The sequence below is a fragment of the Chanodichthys erythropterus genome, chromosome 13 (assembly GCF_024489055.1).
Source record: "Chanodichthys erythropterus isolate Z2021 chromosome 13, ASM2448905v1, whole genome shotgun sequence".
Taxonomy (NCBI): domain Eukaryota; kingdom Metazoa; phylum Chordata; class Actinopteri; order Cypriniformes; family Xenocyprididae; genus Chanodichthys; species Chanodichthys erythropterus.
In genome coordinates this window covers 40,865,574-40,892,110 of record NC_090233.1, presented here as the reverse complement: position 1 = coordinate 40,892,110, position 26,537 = coordinate 40,865,574, and the positions used below count along the sequence as shown (strand labels likewise).

General features: G+C 38.2%; 1 protein-coding gene across 1 annotated transcript in view; it reads left to right on the top strand.

Annotated features, from left to right (window-relative positions):
- The window catches only part of pdzd2 (PDZ domain containing 2), a 47,973-nt gene extending 22,367 nt beyond the window's left edge, over positions 1-25,606 (top strand). The window contains exons 4-24 of the mRNA XM_067408062.1: positions 3,033-3,165; positions 3,456-3,626; positions 8,739-8,838; positions 9,148-9,296; positions 10,049-10,168; positions 10,432-10,546; positions 10,708-10,781; positions 10,973-11,189; positions 12,429-12,546; positions 14,018-14,150; positions 15,675-15,747; positions 16,045-16,148; positions 16,609-16,783; positions 16,880-17,742; positions 18,091-18,235; positions 19,989-22,776; positions 22,927-23,044; positions 23,342-23,443; positions 23,653-23,926; positions 24,079-24,213; positions 24,353-25,606. Of these exons, the coding sequence (XP_067264163.1) occupies positions 3,033-3,165; positions 3,456-3,626; positions 8,739-8,838; positions 9,148-9,296; positions 10,049-10,168; positions 10,432-10,546; positions 10,708-10,781; positions 10,973-11,189; positions 12,429-12,546; positions 14,018-14,150; positions 15,675-15,747; positions 16,045-16,148; positions 16,609-16,783; positions 16,880-17,742; positions 18,091-18,235; positions 19,989-22,776; positions 22,927-23,044; positions 23,342-23,443; positions 23,653-23,926; positions 24,079-24,213; positions 24,353-24,519 (6,274 nt within the window). The 3' untranslated portion in view covers positions 24,520-25,606. The remainder of the gene's footprint in view (positions 1-3,032; positions 3,166-3,455; positions 3,627-8,738; positions 8,839-9,147; positions 9,297-10,048; positions 10,169-10,431; positions 10,547-10,707; positions 10,782-10,972; positions 11,190-12,428; positions 12,547-14,017; positions 14,151-15,674; positions 15,748-16,044; positions 16,149-16,608; positions 16,784-16,879; positions 17,743-18,090; positions 18,236-19,988; positions 22,777-22,926; positions 23,045-23,341; positions 23,444-23,652; positions 23,927-24,078; positions 24,214-24,352) is intronic.
- The last annotated feature ends 931 nt before the right edge of the window (positions 25,607-26,537 follow it).

The window sequence follows — 26,537 nt, the reverse complement described above, 5'->3', positions numbered from 1 at the left end:
CCTCAAAAATACTAATTGCAAGATGTCCCTGTTGGTGATTTCCACCTCGAGTGATTTGCGGTACCAGTATATTTAAGCAAATAGCTGTCATTTTGCAAAGCTAGACAGAGTCAGCATAGGATTCTAACATGATATTTCCCTTTATTTTATACAAACACACAATAACAATTGCAGGGTCTTATTTTTTAATACTGCAGAAATCTTTCCCTCCCCTTCTACATGTGCATTGGCCCTTAAACTGTGTATTTTAAGATGTAACATGTTGGAGAATTTGCTGACTTGCTTCCCTTTGTGATTCATTAATGCACACTTTGGCAAAGTTTAAAGAAAGCACAACAACCTGATGGTAATGAGCCAAAAGCTGAAATTAACCCTTATTGCCTCAAAGAATTTGAATTGCTCCCTCTAGAAGATGTGCTAAGTTAAATAGATGTGTTCAGGGAAAATGAGCCCTTGTGGCTTTGCCTTGGGACCCGAAAACATTAATTGATTACAGGATATACAAATTCATGAGATGTTGCAGATCTGTTGTAAAATACATAGGCAGCTCCCCCACAGCGCCTACAGTCAGAGCAGGCTATTGGTATGACCAGCACAAGGGTTTATTGTTATAATTTAACAATCCTACATTTTCTCCCACACAGTTTTAATGTGGGCCATTTCTGAGAAACCTATAGACATGAATCATGCATATTGGTTAAACTGGCTGCTTTCCAAATCTTGCTTTTTTTAGTGTGGCGCAAGAGGTGGTCAGTTTCAGGGCCATCAGTGCAGCATGATGTGGGTAGTCATGAAGTTTCCTGCTCTTATGTAACGGCTAACACTGAGATAACCTCAGATTCCTTCATCTGTGACTGAAGCCCTGAGGATTTTGACCAGTGAGAGGCTTTCAGATTTTGAATCTTTCTCTCTTCACTGCACACTGTTCATCTGTAATGAAGTTGAGTGGTCAGGCTGGAAGGATCCAAACTGTCTGAGGACATTTGGAACTGGAAGAATGTAGCAGAGACAGAAATGTCTTTTGTAGCAGTGTTCATTTTTATTTAGTTTTAGTCATAATCTTTTTACTAAAATGAAATTTAGTTTAAGTCATATTTTAGTCATCTGGATTGTCTTAGTCTAGTTTTAGTCAACTAAAACATAGTTTGGCAGGTAGTATTCAGGTAAGAAATATTTTGAATAAATAAATTGAATAAAGTAATCAAATGTAAAATAGTGCATATTCTTCCTTGTATAAATCTTTATTAAAGCTACTAAAGTTACTCAGTCAAGAGCAGTGAGTGATTTTCTCTTTTTCTTTTGTTGTTTGAGTTAACATTAAAGGGGGACTCAGTAGTATTTCAAAAACACTGTTTGGAAGTTAGTCGGGCCGATACCAACAACAAACGTATTAACCAATCAGCGTTAGGGGGCTTATGACGGTCTAGAAGAGAGAACGAGCAAGAGGGAGATTTGAAAATAAGAAAAAAAAGAGCTCAAAAGAATATCACTGGAATGAAGGTTTATGCCTGGGCTAGCGCTTTAGGACCCGTGTTTATATTAGAAAAGCTTTCCAGCGCTGGAGAGAGCTAAGTGGGAAGGCCTGAAAACAGACGTGGAGGCTGCTTTCAACCCACTACTCATGTGAGTAACTCTGGGTTTTGTTTGTCTGGAGCTGCTGTGCTGTTGGCGACTAACAACGAATACTTTGTATGTACTCTTGTGTACTGTAAGTTCATTTTTTGTGCTTCCTTGTCGTTCATTCATCAACTGCGCTTTATTTTTCGTGAAGCATTTTTTTGCGCGTCAGCTGTGATAAACACATCCACTCGCATTGTGTGTGTAACAGTGAGAGTTTTGCAGTTAAATTGCTGCACACTGACGACCGCTAGAGAATGTGGTGTTTGACGTCATTGTCAGTGCATTCGCCTCGCTTACCAGCAGCAATCGGGCCGGGGTTCGAGACCGACTCTGAGCAGGGTGGTTAGGATTGGAGTGAGAGTTTTGGAGGTGGAGCAATGAAAAGACCTCGGGTTTGTTTGGATTGATTTCAAATATCAATAGTGTTCAACAGCGTTGTTCAAATAATACTTACAGCACCTTTAAGGACAGCAGCAGGCTGTTATTAGGCTACTGTACTGTCACTTTATGAACTAATGCATGGCTCCAATGATTCACATCCGATTTTCTCTATTCTCTATAACCATTTACTTTCACTTAAGACATAACCGACTCTGTTTAAATGAATACTCGCCAAAATGGGCAGTTTGATACATTTTTGTATGTGTCATTTTAAGCGCAAAAAGAAATGAAAGAAAACTCAATTTATCATTTGTATGCTGTCAGAGAGGCAGCGTTCTTTGTGCACACTTCGGATGTGTGTGAAACTGTACATCAAAAACTGTTTTTTATTTATTATTATTGTCTTGTTTTCTTCAGTGAAAAAAAAAAAGTGTTGTTAATGAAAACAATGGTGATAATTATTCATTAAGAAAATTAACACTACTTTGTGAGATATCATTGTCATAACAAAAAAAAATTTCTTCATAAAAGCATGATGAATCTGATCTCATTTTACTCTAAACACAATGGCTATTGCTTCATTTAGATATTGAACCCTCTAGACAAATAAATAGTTAAATTGCATGTGGATGATCCAGAAATTATTTTAGACAGTTTTGAAGCTTCAAGAGTAAATCCCTGCTCTAGTCCCACGACACATGGGCATCAAGGGCGTTAAGTATAAAATTAGTTTGATATATATTCTGTATTCTTTTTGCTTCAAATACATTTAGGTATTTACTTTCTTAATTCACATTCCTGGACTTGTTGCGATTGTTTCAGTATAGCAAGTTGACATTATTTGCATCAGTCTACCTGTCATATAGAAACCACTTGTAGTGATCCAATCGATTCCTGATTAACATTCATTAACATCCAATTAACATTTCACTTTAATAGCTGAACCGTGACATCAGGAGTATATGCTGCTTGTTTTTCATGTAAGGGGATGACCTGGTCATGCTTTCCGTGGTTCTTTTTTTTAATTTCAGAGATGGCCGTCTGAAGGCAGGCGATGAGTTACTAATGATAAACGGACACTCCCTGGTTGGTCTCTCACACCAGGAAGCTGTAGCCATCCTGCGCTCTACTGCTGGACTCGTGCAGCTGGTGGTGGCCAGCAGGGTGAGTTTGAGTTTGTAAACAAATTGGTCTCATACCCTATCAATAATTGTGTGTCAAGTGTATTCACGCGCAAATCATGAGCTGTTCTTGATGTGTTCTTCATATAAAGTGTGTCAGCTGTTCAAGCACATAAAGATGTCACAGGCAGATGCTTGTAGCAGCTAAAAAATTGAAGAGTGAAGCGCTGATGGGCTCGCCGCTCGGCTTTCCGAGATAAAGTTAAAAATACTCGCAGGCTGCTCAAAGGCACACAACATGTTCTCTCTAGCTGCTCTTCCTTCCTTTCCCAGGATGAATCCGAAGTGGACTTCCACAAGTACCCGTCCACCAGCTTGCCCGACCTAGTGAGCACGTGCTCTGGCCCGGACGCCTCTCCCTCCCCCGGGGAGGAGAAGGAGAATATGGAGCCGGACATGGAGGACGTGAGGGCCAGCAGCCTTTCACTGCCCACCCAGGACTTGGTACGTACGTTTGCCGCCTATCAGCCTGATTATCTTCCACTTTCATCTGGTGCTGCCTCAGCTGCCCTCAGATCGCGCTAGAACCGACTGTTTTTGCTAGAAGAGAGTGTTTATGATTAAAAGTTTGCTTTGGGGATAAATGTTTAGTGCTTTATCGTAATCTGTTAGTGCGAGTATGTGTAGTTGTTCTGCGTTAAACTTTCACTGGTGCATCATTGAAGTGTTTGATAAAAAGCGAATGCGCTTCCAATGTTTGTCTGATAAGAACAAGACTTTCCTGATATTTTTCAGCAAAATCGAAATACCCGCAGCATGTTGTGATTTAAAATACAGCTTTTCCTTTTAAGGACAGCACAGTTGCTTTATCTGTTTGCTTTTTTTGATCTGTGTGCCAGGGCCCCATTTATGTTCTTGAGGTTTTATCTGTTGTTTTGCCAGAAAAATATTAGTGCCACTGCTTACCAAGCAGCCATTGGATCAGCGTTTGTTTGTTTCATCACAGATAACAAATTATTCATTTGTTCTGCGCAAGCAGGCGTGCATCAAATCACTAATGCCACACAGCGTTAATGTTTAATCATACAAAATGAGACGTTGCGCTGGTTTGTTGATCAGTGATGACAACACGGCTAATTCCGGCCATTAACAGTGGCACACTGACAGGACCACACAACTCGGTGTATTAGGGTTAAACTCTTGTGCAGCTCTTTTGGAGAGCAGTGCCCGTGATGCTTTGGTTGAGATGTTCTGCGGCGCAGAGTAAAGTGGGTCATTCACCACCGCCCCCCACTGCGTCTATACTGCATACACGTTCTTGCTTTCGGGATAAAAAAAATGAAAAAGAGCAACCGTCCCGCCTGCTGTCTAATTACATTAGCATTCCACGGCTCCTGCTGAACATAGCCATGAATCTGGGGCAGTAAAGCTTGGATTTTTTTAACTGTAGAATAGAAACCTTTGAAATATTTTGTTATTTTGTGATCTTCTAGTGCCTATCAATAATTTACACATAGTGGCAATGTTTAAGCTTAAAAATAGCAAACAAGACAGTAACAGATACAGTACGTAGTTCCATTTAAGGCACTAAATGTACATGACTTGAAGGGAGGATGGATAAGTAAGTAGGTTGCTAGGTAGGTAGGTAGGTATATAGATTGGATGGATGGATGGATGGATGGATGGATGGATGGATGGATGGATGGATGGATGGATGGATGGATGGATGGTTGGATTTGTAGATGGTAGGTAGATGGATTGATGGATTGATTTAACATATAATCTGTGCTTTTTTTCCATTTTTAGTTTAGTGAATTTAACTTCTGCTTTTTTTTTGCACATAATATATAGCATGGTTACATTGACTATATTTGTTTTCATAGCCTTCAATGTTCAATGAACAATATTTTTTGGACAACAATGGGCAGGATTTGAAATAATCTTTTTTAAATAAATACAGAAGAATTTTTTTTTTTTTTTTTAATCCAAATAGAAAAAAAGTGAAAAATACAGAGATGTTTTTTTTTTTTTTTTGGTCCATATTGCCCAGCCATACTGAGAATCTTTGTGTCGGTAGACAAAGACCATCTTAGCCTAGTTAAACCTCAATAGGATTCCCTTCGCCGCTGCATAGATGAACACTTGTAAATAAAGGCTTATGGGACATGATGAGGTTTAAGGAGCCTATAGCTTCCTCTCATCCGGTGTTCTCTAATCTCCAGTGAACTGTTCTCTCCCTTCAGTCTTGAGTCTCTAATGAATGACAAAGTGGGGAGATCTTAGAGAATTATGAGGAGTGAAGGAGGAATAAACAGTATAGTTTTTTTGCTTTTGTTCTCATTTCCCATGATTTATTGACCTGGTACTTATCAGAACGACTTCCTGTCATGTGCTATGTTTGTTTTTATTATAACTTTCTTTGCAGATGTTATTTTTCATAGGTCCTATGATTCTGAAGCAACACATTGCGGCTTTCTTTTAAGTTTGTTCTTTATAGGGATCACAAAGGAAAAATTGTGATTTCCAGATTTGAAAAAGTCATGGGAAATTCTGATTGTGGAATTACAGAAACTACAACATCCGTACTAAAACAAACTTTTGTGTTGTTGTAGTCACTCTGCGTTGCTTTTTTGGTTTAATAACAAAATGGCTCTTTTACTTTCAGTGACAAGTTGACAAATCGAATAGAATATCCATGAATTGAATACACTGCTCATCTTTTGCAGGACTGTGCTAGAGCTAAGCAGCATTCACACCTGTATGGCTTTCACTCATAGCTCTTGATTCATCAGTTATCAGCAGCATTATTTTCCCCTCAGTATGGCCTGCTTTCAAGTATTTCACCAGCTAGAAATGGCTTTTTGTGAGTGCAGTCTTGATAAATGGGTTTTTAAAAATCCTTATTCAATAATAATGAATGCCTGGGAAAGGCAAAGCCATGGAAATTCATTGGCCTAAAAGTGTAAGAGCCCTATCATTAAGTTATTAAGCAGAAAATGAAATGGAGAGTGTAATTAGGACAGTTAATTTTTCAGTTTGCCATATGTTTGCTTTCCCCATTCAGTCTTCCCTTCCAAACCCAAACACCTGTCCAAACTGTTCTCACACTCCCTTTCAGCACCCTGCCATAGCAGAAGAGAGCGATGAGCGGTTGTTGTTATTATGTGGGCGTCCAGTGCTGACAGTGTTGGGTGTGTCTCCAGATCTGTTCTGAAGTGTCAGGCTCAGTGGTTTTGATGAGACAAAGGGAGGGAGGAAAAAGCATTTTCAACAAAATAGGGAAGGATCTGGAAGAAGAACGCAGCTGTGACTGTCACGTTGTGTCCTGTGAGGCACGGAGGTGTGGGGTTTGAGGAAGCCCACAGGCTCACCTGCGACAGCGTTGCCTAGCTTGTTCATGCAGGAGACAGATCTCATTTCTGACAACGGAGGGAAGGGCTTCCTGTCTGCATGCCTGAAAAGAGAGCAGTGGATCTTCCCCCTACATGTTGCTGTTTAAACTTGTTTCAGGAGCAGTGTGATATAACCTGAAGCTCATTCTTAAAGCTCAGGCGGTTGGAAGTTGTTGTTGTTATTTTTTTTTTTTCACAACAGCCAAGTAAGGTGCAGTAATAAAGTGGTGCAATAACACAAGAGGTTTTCTGACTTCAAAATGCCATTGACATCTATTACAAAAACAACGTTATATCAGTGTTATGCAGAACTGGGCCAAATATCTGCAATCGTAGCTAACAAAGACTTCTCTGCACATGTAAAGTTGATTATATAATTGTAGTTAATTTACATAATGACTTAATTGCATTTTATGTTTATAGTTATTAGTGATCATTTAAGCATGCAGAACCTTTTGAATTTGACCCAGACTTTTCTACTGCGAAGTGCTTTGACAAGTTAAGCTAATGCCTTCTTATTTAGCAGAGTTAGTGGTTACCATATAAAACCAGAGATAGATACAATCGTCTCACACTGATTAAAAAAAAATTAGCATAAATTATTATTACATTTGCACATGTTGGGCTGCCAACAACATCATTATGCACTACCATTCAAAAGTTTGGGGGTTGGTAAAATCTTTTGATGTTTTTGAAAAAGTCTCACACTCACTGTACTGTAAAAAATAATATTTTGAAATATTATTACAATTTTAAAAAACTTGTTTTCTATTTTAATATATTTTTAAATATAATTTATTCCTGTGATGGCAAAGCTGAATTTTCAGCATCATCGCTCCAGTCTTCAGTGTCACATGATCCTTCAGAAATCATTCTGATTTGGTGCTCAAGAAACAATTCTTATTATTGTCAATGTTGAAAACAGTTGTTTAATTTATTTATTTATTTATTTTTGTGGAAACTGTGATGCATTTGAAACCAATTCGATATCATCATTGTACTATTCTTAAGAAATATAATTTAATGAGTTTTGATGGATTTATTAATTTTAGTTTTTTTTAAATTATTGTATAAATGTATCAATCATTTATCGCCTGAGCCGTTAAGTAAATTTGTGGAGATACAGAACAGCAGTAGAGTTACGAGAAGTAATTCATATCATGATTGTAAAATTCCATACTGCAGGACTAGTTTTGGTCGGACAGCTTTTTCTGTTAGAAGCTATAAGCTCTGGAATTTATTGCCACCTGATATTAAAACTATTCCTGATTTTAAAATGTTTTCTTCCAGACTTCAGACTTGGTTAAAGATAAATCAGAATTGTACTCACTTTTAATATTGTGAATATATTGTGTATGTTTAGAAGTTATAGAGTATTATTATTTGAGTCTTATTAATGTATGAATTGGTTTCTAGATATTTTATTGTTTTTGATTGTTAAAGGCCCTTCTAGTGTTGCGAATTAGCCTTTGGCTATATACACTGTGATACAGACATCAGATTGTTTTGTTATAATGATCTATGTTGGTGGTATCTGTCCCTATCAAATAAACTATTAAATAAATAAACATTTTTTTCTTTGAATAGAAAGTCCAAAAGTACAGCATTTATATGAAATGGAAATCTTTTGTAACATTATAAATGTCTTTATATGATAAAAGTAAAATGTCTTGTAATAAAAGTATTAAAAATCTTAATGATCCCAAAATTTTGAATGGTAGTGTAGGAAAATTATTTATTATTATTATTATTATTATTATTATTATTATTATTATTATTATAAACTTTGCAGAAACTACAAGCAGAAATCAATAAATATAATTTAATATTTATTGAAATTAGTTTTGCAAAGCTTTAGTGTGCGCACATTCATTGGTTTATATTGGATCACTTAAGCAAGGGCACATGGCACATTTCCATTCCACACCTCCAAGAAGTCTCCATGAATACACTGGCTTTCATGTACACATTAGATTTGATCTCCCTCTGTGAAAATAAGAAAGCATTCACCAGCATGAGTGTGCAACATTCCCTACAGTCCTGCACAGTGAAGGACAATCAAATCTTTATGGCTTACAATTTTAAGAGGAAATGTAACAGGAAACAGAGGAATGTTTACTCCATTTGCTTTCTCCAGTGTTTATCATTCAGAGCCAGTCTGGTGTCTTCTGTCTCTCTCTCTTCAAGGCATGTTCCTTAATTCCTTCTGCTTCCTGTCTTTCAGTTTACAGATCTTGACAGAATGGAGGAACGTGGCAGGATCGAGGGTCCCAAGGGATGTTGCCGAAGCCCCACACCGATGAAGTTCCGTAGCAGATCCCAAGGTCGAACATGTCCAGTTGTATCAAGTCTCAACACTGCTGAGCATGAAATTTTATAATGAGATTAAAATGTATTGGATTATGGCCAAGGGTGGATCCACCAATTCTAATTTCTTTATTATAGATTTTGGTACCAGATCAGGGTGTGCTGAAATTGTTCACATAGATTTTTTTTTTTTTAATTATGCTTGTTAATAAGCATAGAGACTTTCAGACATATGGAGATCAGTTTCACTCGCTGTGAAAATAAATGACTGAATTTTAAGCATGTGTTTACATTTTAAGTTAATGTCTTGATGTCATTACGATCAGGTGGAGGGAGCCGCCTGGAGTCTGTTGGCGAAGATGATGAGCTTATCGTAGAAAATGGTGATACAGGAAGTGACGTGGCAGAAAAGCCAGCACGAGGAGGACGCAAACATTCCCTCCCACAGCAGCTGGATACAGTTGGAGTCCGACAGGTCACTGCAGCATTCAGCTCATTTGTTTTGATTTATTGCCTTATTCAAACTGTTATTCTTGGAATAGTCTATGGTTCATGGTTCCAGTTCCATGTGCTGTGATGGCCCAAAACAAAAATTATTATGTGTCACGGCCACTTCAAATACAACACGCATTTCTTTACATCTGGGTGGAAGGTTTCCCTTAGCTGTGCTAATTACTTTGCTTGTCGAAAGTAAATTGAAAGATGTGTGAACAGTTTAAACCTTACCTCAGAGCTTCATTTTTTTGTTATATTAGTAATACTTAGTAGTCTCTGCCTTTACACAAGTACATTTTCATTTTTTTACACAATGTACATTTTCATTTTTCATGTAATTTTTGCAAAATAAACCATAATAGGATGATCAGATATTGTGTAAAATATAATTAAATACATTAAATATATCACAAATTATGTGAGGGGGAAAAAAAACAATATAGAAAATCAGTTTCCAGGGACAATGGTCAAATATACAATTTAGCGCCATTACTCCGTTTTTAACATTTTTGTCAAAACATGTTTATTATTATGTAATCATGTTATTATTTTGTTTTATGGTGCTACTTAGCTGTATTTTTTAAGTTATGAAGGTTTAAATCAATACAAAGCATTTCATAGGTACAAATTACTGAGGGTAGCTGCTTATTTTCTCACAGTTAAACAATAAAAATAAAGCTTATTTTTATCATCTCATTGTTTATTCATAATCTCTTTTATCATCCTCTTCAGGAATATCAAATCGTGAAGAAATCGGCCCGTTCCCTGAGCACTGTTCAAGTGGAATCTCCATGGCGACTGGCACAGCCATCCATAATCTCCAACATTGTCCTGATGAAAGGACAGGGCAAGGTGAGTGAGGCCCTGCACCCAGGACAATGCATGCTGTCACCATGAGGGTTCACATATATAGCATTTTACATATAAACTGCTTTGATCTTGTTGGTCTTTATTTATTTAGGAGTGATTCCACTCTCTATTTTGAATTGTAATAAACGGGATATAGAGGTGGACAATGAAACCTCTGTGCAGGGACCATTTCATATACCAGATACATCACCACCTGTACTATTGTAAATCCAAGCTCATAGAGATGTGTCTTTGAATGTGTCTAGGGTCTCGGCTTCAGTATTGTCGGTGGGCAGGATTCAGCCCGGGGGAGGATGGGCATATTCGTCAAGACCATTTTCCCCAATGGAGCAGCTGCAGCAGATGGGAGGCTGAAAGAAGGTATATGGACACTCCTGATCATGAAACAGTAACTCCAATGCACTTGGAACAATTGTCATCAAAGCAGTTGGAACTCAACCACATGGCATGAGGATTTTCATTGTCTTTGGCTTTTATCTTGAGGTTTTTCGCTGGTGAACATTCCTTTCTCCACCTTTCAGGTGATGAGATATTGGAGGTGAATGGAGAGTCTCTCCAAGGCCTCACACACCAGCAGGCCATTCAGACCTTCAAGGTAAACTGCTCAGTTACCCTCAGAAACACCTGCTGCAGTGCATGAATCCTCAGAGAAGAATTAGCTCTAGACTTTAATTTCAGGCCCATTTTTTTAAATTATTTTTCCATAATTGGAAAAAGGAAATTCCTAGGAATTCTAAGGTGTTAATCCCATCCAACATTAATGGATGACATTTTCCTACTTTTCAGCAATTGAAGAAGGGGGTAGTTACCCTAACGGTGAGAACCCGTCTGAGAAGCCCCAGTCTTACACCCTGTCCCACGCCAACACTGCTCAGCAGATCCAGCTCTCCAAACTCAAATGCCAGTGGTGGGACTCCAGTCCCTACTAGCTTTGAAGAGGGGGACTCTCGTAAGGGTCCTGGTCCCAAGGATCGCATTATCATGGAGGTTACATTGAACAAAGGTACAATCTTGTCTTTTGCTAAAAATAAGTGCTGTGAGTTGCAGAGATCTTTTAAAAGTTTAAAACATTTGGGGTTGGTAGGAATTTTTTTTTTCTTTGTGGAAAGAATTTAATGTTTTGTTCAGCAAAGACGCATTAAATTTATCAAACGTGACAGTGAAGACATTTATCACGTTACAAAAGATGTTTATTTCAAATAAATTATGTTCTTTTGAACTTTATATTCGTCAAAGAATCCTGAAAAAAAATTAATCACAGTTTCCACAGAAATATCGGGCAGCACAACTGTTTTCATCATTGATAATAATAATAAATGTTTCTTAGAGAGCAAATCTGCTTATTAGAATGATTTCTGAAGGATAATGTGACATTGAAGCCTGGAGTAATGATGCTGAATTCAGCTTTGCCATCAGAGGAATAAATGGTATTTTAAAATATATGAAACTAGGGTTATTATAGTAATATTTCAAAATATTAAAAACACAGCAAAAATTTTCATCAAATAAATGCAGCCTCGGTTACTATAAAAACTTTTTATTTTTATTTTATAAAAACATGTAAAAAATCTTACTGACCCGAAACTTTTGAATGGTAGTGTGTATAACATTTTTGTAAATTTTGTATTTTTACATTTTAATGTTCTGACCAAAAAAGTCTTAAGAAAACATTAGCTAATTTTCCTATCAGCTTTGAATTATTGCAACACTCCTTGCCATTTGAAATTGACATAATATTTTTTCTATTTTAAGGAAATGGAATTATTTTAACATTATTTTTGTTAGCGTAGAGACACACCTGTGCGTCAGGATGAATGTGTGCTTAAATCAAGGGCTCATGATGTGTCCAAAATAAACTGTCCTGCCAAAATGAAAACTCTTATTCTTCGTAACATGCTAATAAATAGACCCTCTAAATGGCTTTCTTATTATTTGAGTTTTGTTAACTTATTCAGTTCAGGGACACCACATATTTCTCTGACATGAATTATATTATTGCAGTGTGTAGGTAAATATAAGTCTTTTAAATTAAAGTCACTCAGCTTGATTTCCTTCAGGTTCAGTGGGTAATTTCACCTCAACAGGTTTTGGATCTATCCGAGGAACCATTAAATCTTTCCCACCTGTTATGTCAGAATATCTATAATACCTTTTAACCAGGATAAACACCAGAAATAAGACTCAGAAATCATGCATAAATGAAAATAAAGAATTTGGCAATGTTGTTTTGTGTGTGTTTTAGAGCCAGGTGTGGGGCTGGGTATTGGTGCCTGCTGTCTAACACTGGAAAACAGTGCTCCCGGGATCTACATCCACAGCTTGGCGCCAGGATCTGTTGCCAAAATGGATGGCAGACTCAGGTAGTCTTTTGGTTATATATTGTTCAATTCCCACCCAAATCCACGTCTCATGTACAGTAACTCAATGGTGAATTAAAATTCATTATTTCTTATTCAAGCCTCAGATTGTCAATGTTTAACAGTGGTTAATCAGTGGAAAAATTGGCTTTTTAGTTCAGGTACTTTTCTAAGAAAAAATAATAAAATGACTCCTTCATGGCTAATGCACTGAAATGTCCTAAACATTTCATGTGATTTAGAGTGAATGGTGCTGGTTTGTCCGAGTTAGCAGACACTGGACCCCTTTGAGCAATCATCTTAAATTCTTCACTTACAGTTAATTAAGGAAGGGAGCGGCAGGAATGAGACCCCACTAGGGAAAACAATCGCATAAATCTTCATTTTCCCTACAGAGCCCACGATGTGTCTGTACACGTGTTTGCAGCAGATTCTTTCTTCTAATGTGTAAAACATCCAATTAACCTCATTTGGGCTTTGCTGTCTGCATGTTTGTTTGTGATTCGCTAGAGTTTGCGTGTGTGCGCTTAACTCCTGTTTAGACGAAACACCTCACAGACTGAAAAAGAATGTGCAAAAAGAGCCAGAAACCCATGAATGGGGGTCTTTATGGAAGGAGATTGTGGTCCTGAATGTTGGATCTAGTTGTGAAAGTGGTTGCAGCTGTCTGAAGGGAAAGATAAGGCTGTAGTATACTTTCAGACATGTCTATTTTTACAACAAATGCAATTGGGTTGACACTTAAAATACCTTTGGACAGCATACATCAACGGTAATCTGTGTTATCATATGGTGTATATTTTACTCTATTGCTCAATGGTCTAGGACCTAAATATATTTCGGATGTGCTTCTTGAATATAAACATAATAAATCTCTTAAATTATTAGGATTGAGTTGGCTAAAAATACCTAGGGTTCACTCCAAACATGGTGTGACAGCATTAAGTTATTATGCCACCCACAGCTGGAACCAGCGTCCAGAAAATATCAGATGCTCCCCTGTGGTACATTCAAGTCCCGACTGAAAGCATACAGTATATGTTACATTTGCCGATTTAGGTTGGTAAGATTGTTGTTGAAATAAGTCTTTTATGCTCACCAAGGCTGCATTTATTTGATCAAAAATACAGTAAAAACAGTAATATTGTGAAATATTATTACAATTTAAAATAAATATTTTCTATTTTAGTATATTTTCAAATATAGTTTATTCTTATGATGGTAAAGCTGAATTTTCAGCATCATTACGCCAGTCTTCAGTGTCACGTGATCCTCCAGAAATCATTCTAATATGATTATTTGGTGTTTGAGAAACATTTCTTATGATCAATGTTGAAAACAGTTGTGCTGCTTAATATTAATACTTAATACTTTTTTGGGAAATATTACTTCCCTTAAAAACATTTTTTTTTTTTTAGTCCAATTTTTAGTCAATCTTTGATTATAATGACTAATGTGTGTATTTGTTTATCAGTCGAGGAGACCAGCTTCTAGAGGTCGATTCTGTAAGCCTGAGACATGCGGCATTGAGTGAAGCCTATGCTATCCTGAGTGAATGTGGACCCGGCCCGGTCAGCCTCATCATCAGCCGACATCCAAACCCCAAAGTAAGAGTCTTAACTCAGACACATATGTGGAGCCCCATTATGCTATCTTATTTAGCCTCAATATAGAAATTACTGTATATACAAACCCTGTCATTAACACTTACTTTGTAAAACCACTGTAGTTAATAGTTTAGTTCAGTGGGTGCAACTTCTTTACGATCAATTCTCAATGGAAAAACAAAAATAATAAATAAATAATGTCTGAAGAGATATTAATAATGTAAACGACCCCTATTTTTTCAGAACCTGGTTTAATTTATGAATAAATACACCTCAAACATCAGTTTGATGATGTGGTCACGCTCCTTTAGTCACAAGGGCCTCTTCCTCTGCCAGACCGCTGCAAGTGGAAATCAAAAGCACCATACACCTGTTAAGCTGTAATTTGCTCCTAGTATGAATCATTGAAGCCCGACAAAAAGTAAACAACATTCCTCTGCCCCTTCTGCTAGCGCGACATGGTTTTCATCGACCTAATGAATCAAGATGTTGAGAAATGTGCGCTGGGGTGGGGTCCAGCGGGAGGTTTTGTTGGTTAGAGTATGCTGACTGTTCACTCAACCTGATAAATGATTGGAGAAGTGTTAGTACTAGCTTAACACTTATTGTGTGTGACACGAGGTCAGAAGCATTTCTCACAAACATCATTAATTACTTAAATCTGTATCTGACACATTTTATACATATTTTATGCATGTGTCTGCATGTAGCCTGTGTGTGCAGATGGGTTTTTATGATTGCATTGTTTTTTATATATCTTCCTTTAGACTGTAAAAGCTCATGACTCCAATTCAGATGAGCTGTAAAAGTGCTCCTTGGGTGGATTTGTTGTTAAAGACGACCGGGTTTTTAAGTATGTTTTTGCCATACAGGTGCATCTGGCATGAAGTGTCTGTTTTTTACACTCAAGATGTAATGGGTTTCTTTTATTATTTTACATTTAATCGCTTTTGTTGAATTGAGAGAGACTTGTGTTGAAGACAACAATAAAAGTCAACTGAAATAGATCTGGTATAACCTGATCTCATCTCGAATCAGTTAGGCCCTCTCTAGAAGAGTTGTATAAAGGCAAATACTTTAAGTGTAGTATCAAAACAACTAGGCTAAATGTTTTACATTATTTAAATGTAATCCTTATTCTTTAATGTGAAATGCCAGAAACAGTATCACACATTTCTTCCTTTTTTTTTTTGTCATTGAATAGTTTAATTTGATGTCTGAATTTATATTAATTTATCATTTTATTATTATTCAAGAGTCTCTATTGATTGTAAGGTAATGTTGGCATGGACATGACTAAGAATGGTTATGTAAGGTTACATTTAGTACATATAGAGCAGAATTATGAAGCTGATTTTAGGCAGCTTATTCTGCTTAAATCACAGTGCCACCTGGTGGTCAGAAATGTTAAATATCAGATCAAAATATTCTACTTAATATTTAATCAAAACTTATAGCAATGTTTTTGCATGGTCCATGAGATTCAGTGGCTGAGTATCTTATATCATCATCTCTCACCCTCAGGTGTCTGAACAGGAGATGGATGAAGTGATCACTCGCTCCACTCACAGAGATAGTCATTCTTCCCACACACTTGGTAAAGTGCCTTTGCCCTGATCTGACTGCAGCCACTTTTGACTGTGCTTCTCAGGGCTTTAAAAGCCACATGGTTTAGTTTACAGCCAGTCAAATTCTGAAAAGCTCAAATTTGGCTTTGATTTATGGTGTTTTGGAATTCATATTAAGCTTCCAAATATTTGTAATGAAATTCTGATTTGGTTGTAGTCTCTGATTAGTAACTGGAAAATATTGATTTGTACCACAGCAAGAAGCACAGCTCTTTTCCAAGTTGAATAAATATAACTGTCATTTTCCTTTGTGCTCTCTTTCACAGGCCTGCCGTCCAAGAGTCCATCTCCTACTGTTAAAGTCAAGCAGGGTGAGGGTAATCCTGCTCTCAGCTGGACTATGAAGAGATTCCTAGAGCCAGCCAGCAGGGTAAACTAGAAGCTTTAGTCTACAGAGGACTCAACTTGTCAGAGATAATAGACGTGAAATCAAATCCATACAACTTTCTTTATTTACTTGAAAATGTCTTTGCATTATATAACAAAATATTAAACAAAGTGGCATTTAATTTAAAGAAATATAGCAAAAACACATTTTTCAAGTGAAACATTCCACAAAAACACATTTCCTACTAGATTTCGAATGATAAAACAAGATATATTGTTTAAAATTAAGACACTGACTTTTTAAATCCACTAAAAATCACCTTGTTTTATGTCAAAGTCAAGTTACTCTGAAAAAAGTAAATTTTGTGTCTAATCCTGTGACATTCGTACATTTTTAAGTTTAATCTAAGTATCCAAATACTTTTTGGGTCCATTGATTACACACTACTGAATATAGTTAATCTTCAGAAAGATTTGATTTTGTCTTCATCTGACCCTGGCAGCAAGGCTCATTGAGTTCAGAGGCAGAGCTCTCCCAGTATTTCTCAGTTCACGACGTACCCAGCCAATCTTCCCTCTCTGAGACCATCGTGATGGGATCCAGTGATGACGACATGCTGCACTGTAGCCGGAGCTGTAATACGTCCATGGAGGAATCAGCAGCACCTCAGTCACTTGGTAAGACCACTGAATCTAAAGTGTCATGCTGATCAAAAAGATCAATCACAGTTTGTCACTAAAACAGTGTGTTTTTCTGTCCTCTTATCATAACAGTCTTTCGGGATGGTTCCTGTAGAGGTTCCGATAGTAGTCCCACTACCCCAGAATGTTGTAAACCTTCTGCTGTGGCTGGTCGCACGGTAGACACGGCCCAACAGCCCAGTGTGGGAAGCAGCCCGAGTTCTGTACGTAGCCCACTTCTCCGTCAGCGCCGGGTTATCTGCTATGAGGATGAGCCCAGTGACGACGAGACCGGTCTTGAAGAGGACAGTGGCCCCTTCCGTCGCCTTCTCCGTGGGGTCTCAGAGAGTGGCCACCATCACCACCAGGAGGAAGATTCTGGTATTGTAATAGCCACATCATCTCTTGAAGTCGATGATGAAAGCCAGGATAGCAGCGAGAGCCACAGACAGCTCGGCAGCGAGCCAGCCACTCCGATCTACGGCAGCTCGCTTGAATCTGAGGAAGGACCTAGCGGCCCTCCTGGTGCCGAATCTCCCTTCATGCCCATTCACTGTATGGAGGCAGCCGGAGGAACAAACCTGGGCATCAAAAAAGAACCCCATCGAGAAGGGCAGGAGGTTAAACGCTCACCCAAGCTGGAGCACAAAGCTGTGACTCGTGTCAAGAGCATGATGAGCATTGAGTGCCCCAGCCCTCCACAAAGGGCCAAGGGTGAAGAACCACCTTTACTTCCAGCAACTCCTGCTCAGGTTACACAGAATAGCACACGGCCGCCCTGCAGGATGCTGCACTGCAAGAAGGGTGAATCCAGTGAGCTAGCAGGGGTCTGCACCATTGAGACGATAGTGCTCCAGCGTAGTGAGACCGAGTCTTTTGGTCTGGATCTGGAGATTAAGTCTGCTCCACTCAAGGTGCTGATCACAGGGCTGAGACCAGGAGGTGTTGCGGAAAGGGTAGGTTGGAAATTGTGATGTTTTGATTGATTGTCATGCTTTTTAATGTTCAACAGATGCTGCATCCAAGAAGACACTTTTTAAAAGAAACATGCCAATTTACCATTGAAATGGAAAGTAAATATAATCATTTGGAAAGTAAATAGCGTTTACTTATTTTTCTTTATTTATATTTCAATATAACCATGAAATTCTTAACAATTCCTATCCCCACTGTTGAGATGATACTTGGTGTCAGGCAGGTGTACAAATACACATAGCTGTATGTGCTTGGGGGCTTGGATGAAATATCTCCAGAATAAATCTGAGGAATTTATTTCACCCATTTCTTTCCTATCTATTCCTTAGGAAGCCTTGGGGAAGATGAGCGTTGGTGATGAGATTGTAACAATTGGTGACACCCCTGTGTGTACATCCACCTATCAGGAGATCTGTGACCTCATGCACAACCTGCCAATCACATTGACCTTAGAGATTAAGAAGCCAGTCTCAGGTGAGAAATCAGTCTTCAAAAATTCTTCTTTTTTTGTTCTGTGGAAAAAAGAAAGCCATAAGGGGTTTGAAACGGCATGTTTGAAACATTTCATTTTTGAAAAAACAGTTCTTTAAAACAAGCTGTTTTCCCTAATGTGATCAAACATCTTCTGTACACGACACTAGCACACTATACTCAAGGTCCCAATTTATGTAACCAATCTAAAAATCAACATATGAATTTGCTATGATCAAGAATAGTAGTCAATTGTGTGTTATGTATAGTGTCATAATGCTCTAGATTGCTTGTTAAAGTATTGTCCATATCCCCTCCTCCCTTGCTGCAGACTGTGGTGCAATAGCCAAATCAAAGCTGATTCCTAATTGTATAAACAATATATCACAATTTAGCAGGATAAACACAAGAGATCATTAGGGCAGGTAGATTTGCCACTGCAATAAAGAGATCAGTCTGTCTTTTCCCATGCTGCCTTAAAGAGGTAGGAGTACTACAGGCTTCCCCTTTCTGGCAGTACCCTTCACCAGCTCAAAGGGAACTGCAGACTGCTGGCTATTTGTCAATGGTGACTATTGATTACGTTACTACCGTAGCCACTATAGATGTGTAGAGTAACAGCGCTAATGCTTTCTAGAGGCTGCTAGTCAATTAGTACCTAGATTTGGTGTTATTGCTCTGACGGCCACATTAAATTTTAAAATGAAAGAAGTAAAACATTCATAATATTTAATTTCGGTCAAAACATTTCCTACTCTAACTACTTACTATCTCATGCAGAGCAATAGCCTCAAGGAAAAAGTGATATAGTGTATTAATGTCATGTGTCTGTCATTGTCTGTCTATACCTGCCGTCATCTCATGGTTATATATATGATTGATCGTATTCATCATATACAGTAGAGCAAATGCTCATTTACATTTATGTAAACATGAGCATTTATCAGCTGTGTGTATGATATTTAGAATAATATGCACGTTGAATGTACCAATAGGTCTACGTTTTTCAGTTATGTCCAGTAAAATACCTTTTGAATGCAAGAAATATTTCAGAAGATGTTACATATTTTACATTTGTCTTTTTAATTGTGAATGGAATTTTTAGAGGTGTCTGCTTCAGATAAAACTGAATACAGTCTCAGAAAATATGCCTCCATATGCCAGTGCTGCACCATTGGAAACAATAAAAACAAATCTCTGAAGATTGTCTTTGTGTCCCCACCAATCCCTGGGTATGCTCAGAGTGAGACTCACCTTTTTTCTTTTTTTAGAGATGTTTCATACTAGAAGTCCAAAGTTTCCCAGAGTTTGTTTCTGTTTTGATGGCTTTTAAAAGCACTAATGAACAACAGAATCCGTATCCGTTTTGAATTAGTGAAATATCAGACTATGGAATGAATTGCAAGGCAATTGCTATGGTTTTCTTTTAATATAATTCTGTATGCATATTTGAAGGAGACTGGAAAATGGGTTAGTCAGAATATTTTTCCAGTGTAATGTTGATTTATAAAACAGGCAATTTGTAGCTTGTCTTGCAGACCTCAGTGGTGCACTTGTGCGGTAGGACTTATCTTGTTGTAGAGTCATATCCAGTGATTCTCTTTTACTGTTCTGCCAAGGTTTTTAATTACCTATTATTGATTTGGAATTGTCCTATTTGATGTACTGTGTTGATTAATTGACCTGTACATTTGTGGTAATTGAAAATGACTTTTTGTAATGTCTAATTATGATGTATTTTTATCCCCATTTGCAGCTGTAGATCGACTTTCTAGCCTGATTATGTCCTCTAGCTGTGAGGGCTCATCTAAATTGGAGGCACCTAGACTTCCTCCTGAAGAAAGGAATCATATGGACAAAACTTTAGTTGTGGCTCAAGAAAGCCCTTCATCAGAAACAAATGTAAAACATTCATTAGCAATCCACAACAACATGCCTGTCACTAATATTGATGATGTAATAGCTGAACTGAACTCATCAGATAGCAAAGAAAAAGACCAAAATGTCTTGGATTTCACAGACACAATTGCAAAAACAGAAGAGTGCAGTAAAGTAGACGGCAGAGAGACTGCAGTGCCATCACAACCAAACCTTCTGGATTTCTCTGCACAAGATGTGGGGAATAATGCTTGCCATTTTCCTGTAGGAAAGACATTTTTAAATAGTTACTCAAGAAACTTTAGTAATCTGGGAGAGGATGTTGTTCCTCCAGAGAAAGGACATGGAGAGAAACCAAGTATGTACAGTCTGGTGGAAGATAGTGACTCTGAGAGCGACTCTGCAGACAGTACTGTTAAAAGAGAGATGTCTCAAGGTCACTGTGAGGGTCCTCAGGACACTGACTCAGATGAAGAGGAGATTGAGCTCTGTTTCAGCACTGTCAGTCAGCCTGCATTCAGCCAATCAGAGGGCAGTTCTCTGCAAGATAGAAATAGCATTGACATTAGCCATACTGTTAACAAGACTTTTGCTGGTACAGATTGCCACAATCCTCCATCACTCTCAGCGCAAGACAAGGATTCACAAGAGAACAATCATTCACCCCTTACGTTACCGGAGACACTTTGCCCTCAAGTTTTAGATGATGTTCTTTTAAATGGGAATAGTGGACATGCTCCCACACAGCAGGAGGCAATGTGTGCATCTCAGAGAATACTACCAAACTGCAACACTGATGAAAAATGTGAAACCATTTCAAAGCCTGTTCAAATCTGCCAGACACCAACAGGTGTCACTTGTCCCCCTGTAACTCAAAGCAATCATCACGTTACCCCGAGAAGTCAAGAGAGGACTGCTAAGTTGCTTTCAGATGCATCACTATTCGCAGAGAAACTTAACACTGGACAAGTGCCACTGAGGTCAACTGTGTTAGACCCCAAGGCATCAAATTATACCAGTGGCAAAACTAGTGGGCAGGTCTCCTCTACACTTGCTCCAAAAGACAAGGAGAGAGGGACAGTTCATCCCATACTTGACTTGAAATCATCCCTCTCCCAAAACCAGAGTAAATCCACCACTTACTGTGTCAGATCTTTGGGAACTAAATCCCCTAATGACACCCCTGTCTCGCCCAAGCTGAGAAGTAAACTCAAAGTTGATGATAAAAAGTCAAACACCTCTTCTAAACTCAAGGGTCTGAGTATTAAAAGTAAATCCAAAGACCAAGAACAGACTGTCTCTAGATCACCTAGGGCTGAAAGTCCAGCGCAGAAGAAAGCTCTCAGCTCCCCAAGTCAGTCTCCTAAACTCCACTCCAAAAGAACCACACCAACTGGTAGCCCTAAATCCACCAGACCTTCTGAGAAGATCAGGGTTTCTTCTTGTAAAACTGACCAAAGTCAGCCAGCTGTGTCCAGTATTTTGAAGGCAAATCCAATCAATACAACCAAAGAAGAACTCAAGCCTTCCAAGAAGGAGCAAGTCTTGGATCTGAAGGAGCAAGTCTCGAAATCGGAAGTCACTGCCGTCAGCACTCAAAGAACTTTCATTGAAGTGCGACTTTCATCCTCTTCATCGTCTACACCTGTGCTCACACGCAAGGAAGTTGTGAATGCAAGTCATTTAAGCTTGGCCTCAGTACCGGCTGATCAAGTCGAGTGGGAGGAATCCAATTCTGAACCCTCTCTTGGAAGGCACACCATCCCATTAGAATCAACCAATTCTTTATCTAGTTGTCCGCAGCAAAGTGGTGCTAATAAGTCAAATGAAACTGCTGAGGAAGTGTATTGCAATGGCCAAGAAGAAAGTCTTATTAGAAACTCAAATAATAAAGATGCTGCTTCTAGTCTCAAGGCAAGCAAATCCAAACTGTACCTAAGGGGACTAGAACGCAGGAGCTACTCTACAGACACCAGTGGCTCTCTTGACCCAAACCCCTTCTCAGTTCGTCAAAGAATCCAGTCTTTTGAGAATCTGGCCAGCTTTGATCGATCTGCCGTAAGGTGTATAGACATTCCGTTTTATGCTATTAACTCCAAGCCACCTCTCAACCGGAGGTTGTCTGGGTATGCTGGATCTGTTAGCAGTCAGTCCAGTGACAGCCGTTCTTTGAGAAGGAGTTTCAGCTCATGTGTAGACAATTTGAGCTCAACTCTGTCTCCACCATATCCACAGAATTTGTCTTCCAGTTCCACCAACTCTGAGCCAACTCCTATGAACCAAACCACAGAAGATGTAATGAAAGAGAAGGTAAGAAATAAGGCCTCTCAAAACCAGGCCACCGTAAACACGCCACCAGTACTGCGCTCCCGCAATGCCCGTGCCCATGGAGGCCTTTCACGCTCCAAATTGAGAGAGATCAGGGCACTGAGCATGCCTGAACTGGACAAGCTATGTACTGAAGATTTTACCAGTGACCCTGGAAATGTGATCTTTAAGACGGAGCTGGAAATCCACCCTCGCAGGTCCATAGACCCAACATCACAAAGCCTGCAGTGCACCATGATGACCAGGGTGAGCAGTGTTGACACTGGGGCTCTTGATTCAACCAGTAATGGGGAGCAGCATGAAGGACAGGTCACAGGGCTCTCATGTTGGTCTATAAGGTGTGTAAAGACCTGTTTATAATGTGCAATGAAAAGAGTGTGTGTAAAGTTGATAGTAGATATTTTTAACAACCATTGGTTGATATCGTTGATAACATGTTCCTGGTTAGGACAAACATTTAGCTGATATCAGTTTGTCTCCTACAACAGTTTGAAAGACCTTGAATCTTCTCCTTTGGACCAAAATAAAGTGCAAGATCTTCTGTGTTCCCTCACAACCAAAGTGGATGTGACAAGTGTCATACATGAAACAAACAGTCTTTCAGAGGTAATTTATCATGCTTCAGTTCAGTTGAGAAAGCTAATATTTTAAGCTTAAAGACCATCTGGCATTCTGAAGTTTCTTTTTAAGGTATGCCTTCAGATGTAGCACAAGCAATTACAGAAATGCTTTTGTTTTGGCTTATTAATATTTATAAAGCTCACAATTGTTACTTAACTGTCACTTATTTTACTTTTGTCAGTATATTTTCAGTCATTGTTTTTATGGGCCCTATTTATAGCTTCATATATTTCTTTTAATTTCAAAAAGATTAATCAGTCTTTCATTAATCTTTTTATCTAGGTTAAAGATGACATTTACTTTGTGATCTTAACCAAAGAGCAGGGATCTGGACTGGGTTTCAGCATCGCTGGAGGAGTAGATCTTGAGCAGAAATCTATTACTGTAAGCTCCTTTGCTCAAAGCAAAAATGGAAACCTACAAATAATTAAATGGAAAACTCAGTAGACATTTTCAGTAGCATTTTTAATTATACATTTTCACCCCCTTGTGGTATTTAAATGAACCAGTAGTTTTATGTAGAGTCAACTAAGATTATTAAAGTTAACTTCTAAACTAAGTTAGACTGAAATGTTAAATTTCTTTTGTCGCAGGTCCATCGGGTGTTCACTCGAGGGGTGGCTGGAGTGGAGGGTACCATTCACAGAGGAGATGGGGTTTTGTCGATAAACGGGACCAGCTTGAGTGGGATGACACATGGAGAGGCGCTGTCCTGCCTTCACCAGACCAGACTGCCGAGACAAGCATTAGTTATCATCCAGAAAGGAAAGAACACTGAGCCAATATCAACTAGACAAGAACTTCCTCTTCAGACTGTAGTCTGCCCATCTCCTGGCCATAGAGTCAGCGTCAGGGAACATAAAACAAGTGAGTGTCTGGAGTCATTATCACTCTCATGGCAAACATTAACTCACTGTCAGTCATTAACTTGTTGGCTGTTGTTTGGTGAATTTTATAATTCAGTAATCTCCAGAAAAATGACTTTTTCTGTTACCAATTGGCTGTTTGGTGTGTTGTAGGCGTGGAAGTGGGGCCAGACGGGGCTTTGAGTGTGGAGTTACAGAAGACTACAGCTGGTCTAGGGTTCAGTCTAGATGGAGGCAAAGCATCTGCCCATGGAGATCGACCTCTCTACATAAAACGCATCTTCCGTGGTGAGTGCTCTACTCAAACATTTAAAGACGTCCACCGGGGGGAGACAGAGGGTGTAATCTAGGGCTAGCCCATCCCTGAGAACAATAAATGAAAAGTGAAAAGGAAAGTTCAGATTGTGTGTTCTCTGTCTCAACTCAGGGGGAGCTGCTGAACAGTCCCGGGTCATTGATGTTGGAGATGAACTTCTAGCCATCAATGGCAGGTCTTTGCAAGGCCTTATGCACTATGATGCCTGGAACATCATTAAAACGGTCTCTGAGGGTCCTGTTCAGTTAGTCATCAGAAAACCCAGGACTTCAGTATGACGTCTGATCTATCTGCACATGTTGCACGTTTGTGAGATGCCAAACTGTGGTGGACTCTAATTGTATATAGACTTTGCATTGCTTTTTTAATATGTGTTTGTTACAGGATCTCTATGATGAAGAATTTGTTGCACATTGATTTTTATACAAACCAAGGCTTCTGCAGATTTGCGGTGGACTTATGTGGGCTTAAGGTATTTTAGTATGTCTTTGAACTTTGTGCTATATGACTTTTTAAAGATGTTTAAAGCCTAATTGTTAGAATTATGAATTATGTTAACAACTGCATCCCTTGTATAATATATTTTGATTCCAATATTGCGAAATTGTTTTATACGTACAGCTATGATTATAATGGTGATAATGCAAACCACTAAAGAGTTTGTTCACTCTGCCTAATCTGATGATTAAGTCAACATATATATCACACCATGTGAATCATAAAGTGAGCTTTTGAAATGGTTTATGACCTATAATGGATTTGTGGAATTGATTTTTTTTTTTTTTTTTTTTTTTTTTTTGTTATCGTAGTAATTTACGAGTATTTTTATTGTTCCTCTTGATGATTCTATTTTTTGGAGGGGGTGGAGGGTGCTATTGATTTTATCTTAAAGGTGAAGTGTGTAATTTCCCAAACAGGTCTCCCAAACACTCCTGTCACCCCCATCTGCCAGGCCATTGTACAGAAAAACAGGAAGTCCAGTTTACCCTCACTTCACCTTAAATACTTGAATTCAGTCTATTTTTTAAAATACTAATTCACAAATCTGGTAATTCAAAATACAATCATACAATGAAAATAGTCACCTTAGCACACTTTAATTTGACTGAAATAAAATTATGACATTTCAGGTCTTTCGGTTATGTTTGATCATATTCTTTCAGCTGTGAATATTTTCAAAAAAGTTGTCTCCTTGATAACATGTGTTAGTGCTGTTATTATATTTTACTTGAATTGTCTGTGTAAATATTAAGGTTCCCACTGATACTATTGTAATTTAATTTCACTGAGTATTAAGAACAAGTGTATTAACTAAAGTGTATATGAAAAAAGCAATCATGATTTTTTTTTTTTCTGTTGTCAGACTTTCTGCCCTTGTGAATAAAGACATCAGATATTTTGTAATATGACTGAAGTAGTGTTTGGTGCTAAACACACAAGTACAAAAGTTTGGTACACCGCAAATGTCAATCTTTTTTCCTCATTGGCTGCACACATTTATTTGTCTCAGACTTGAATATGGCATTTGTGCAATGGAATTCCATATAATGTTCCATAGATATTTAACCATTACAAAATGATAAAATTTACATTACCATTTAAAAGTTTGGGGGCTGTTAAGATGTTTTTGAAAGAAGTCTGTTATGTTCACCAAGGATGCATTTATTTAATCAAAAATAAAGTTAAAAAACTAGTATTATGAGATATTACTATTTAACACAACCATTTTCTGTTTTAATATACTTTGAAATGTAATTTATTCCTGTGATAGCAAAGCTGAATTTTCAGCATTATTACTCATTACTTGATCTTTCAGAAATCATTCTGGAAAATGCATTTATTTCAAATGGTTTTTCTATATATAATATAACATAACATAACATAACATTATAAATGTCTTTACTCTTAACTCTTTCTAACAGCAAACTGACATTTACAAACTTGCTTTTGTCTTGAACCTTTCTTTTGATTGCTGCTGCAATTTTGGACATGGTTAACAGCCTCTTAAAATGGATGAAAAGAGAATTGAATGGACGTGATGTCATTTTGGTAGAGGACAGTACTCGGCATTCTTTTCATCAGCCTGAGAAAGCATTTATAGCTTTAAACAAAATGTAAGACATATTTATGCCACTAAATCAGACTGATTGGAACATTATTATTTTTAAGTTTCACTTAATTTCTACTTCTTAATGCAAGACCAGCACAGCAGCACACAGGGACTCTGTGAAGGGGGGACTGTTTGCATCTCTTTCCAGTCCAGATGGTGGCCACAGTCTCCTGGGAACCGCCGCCT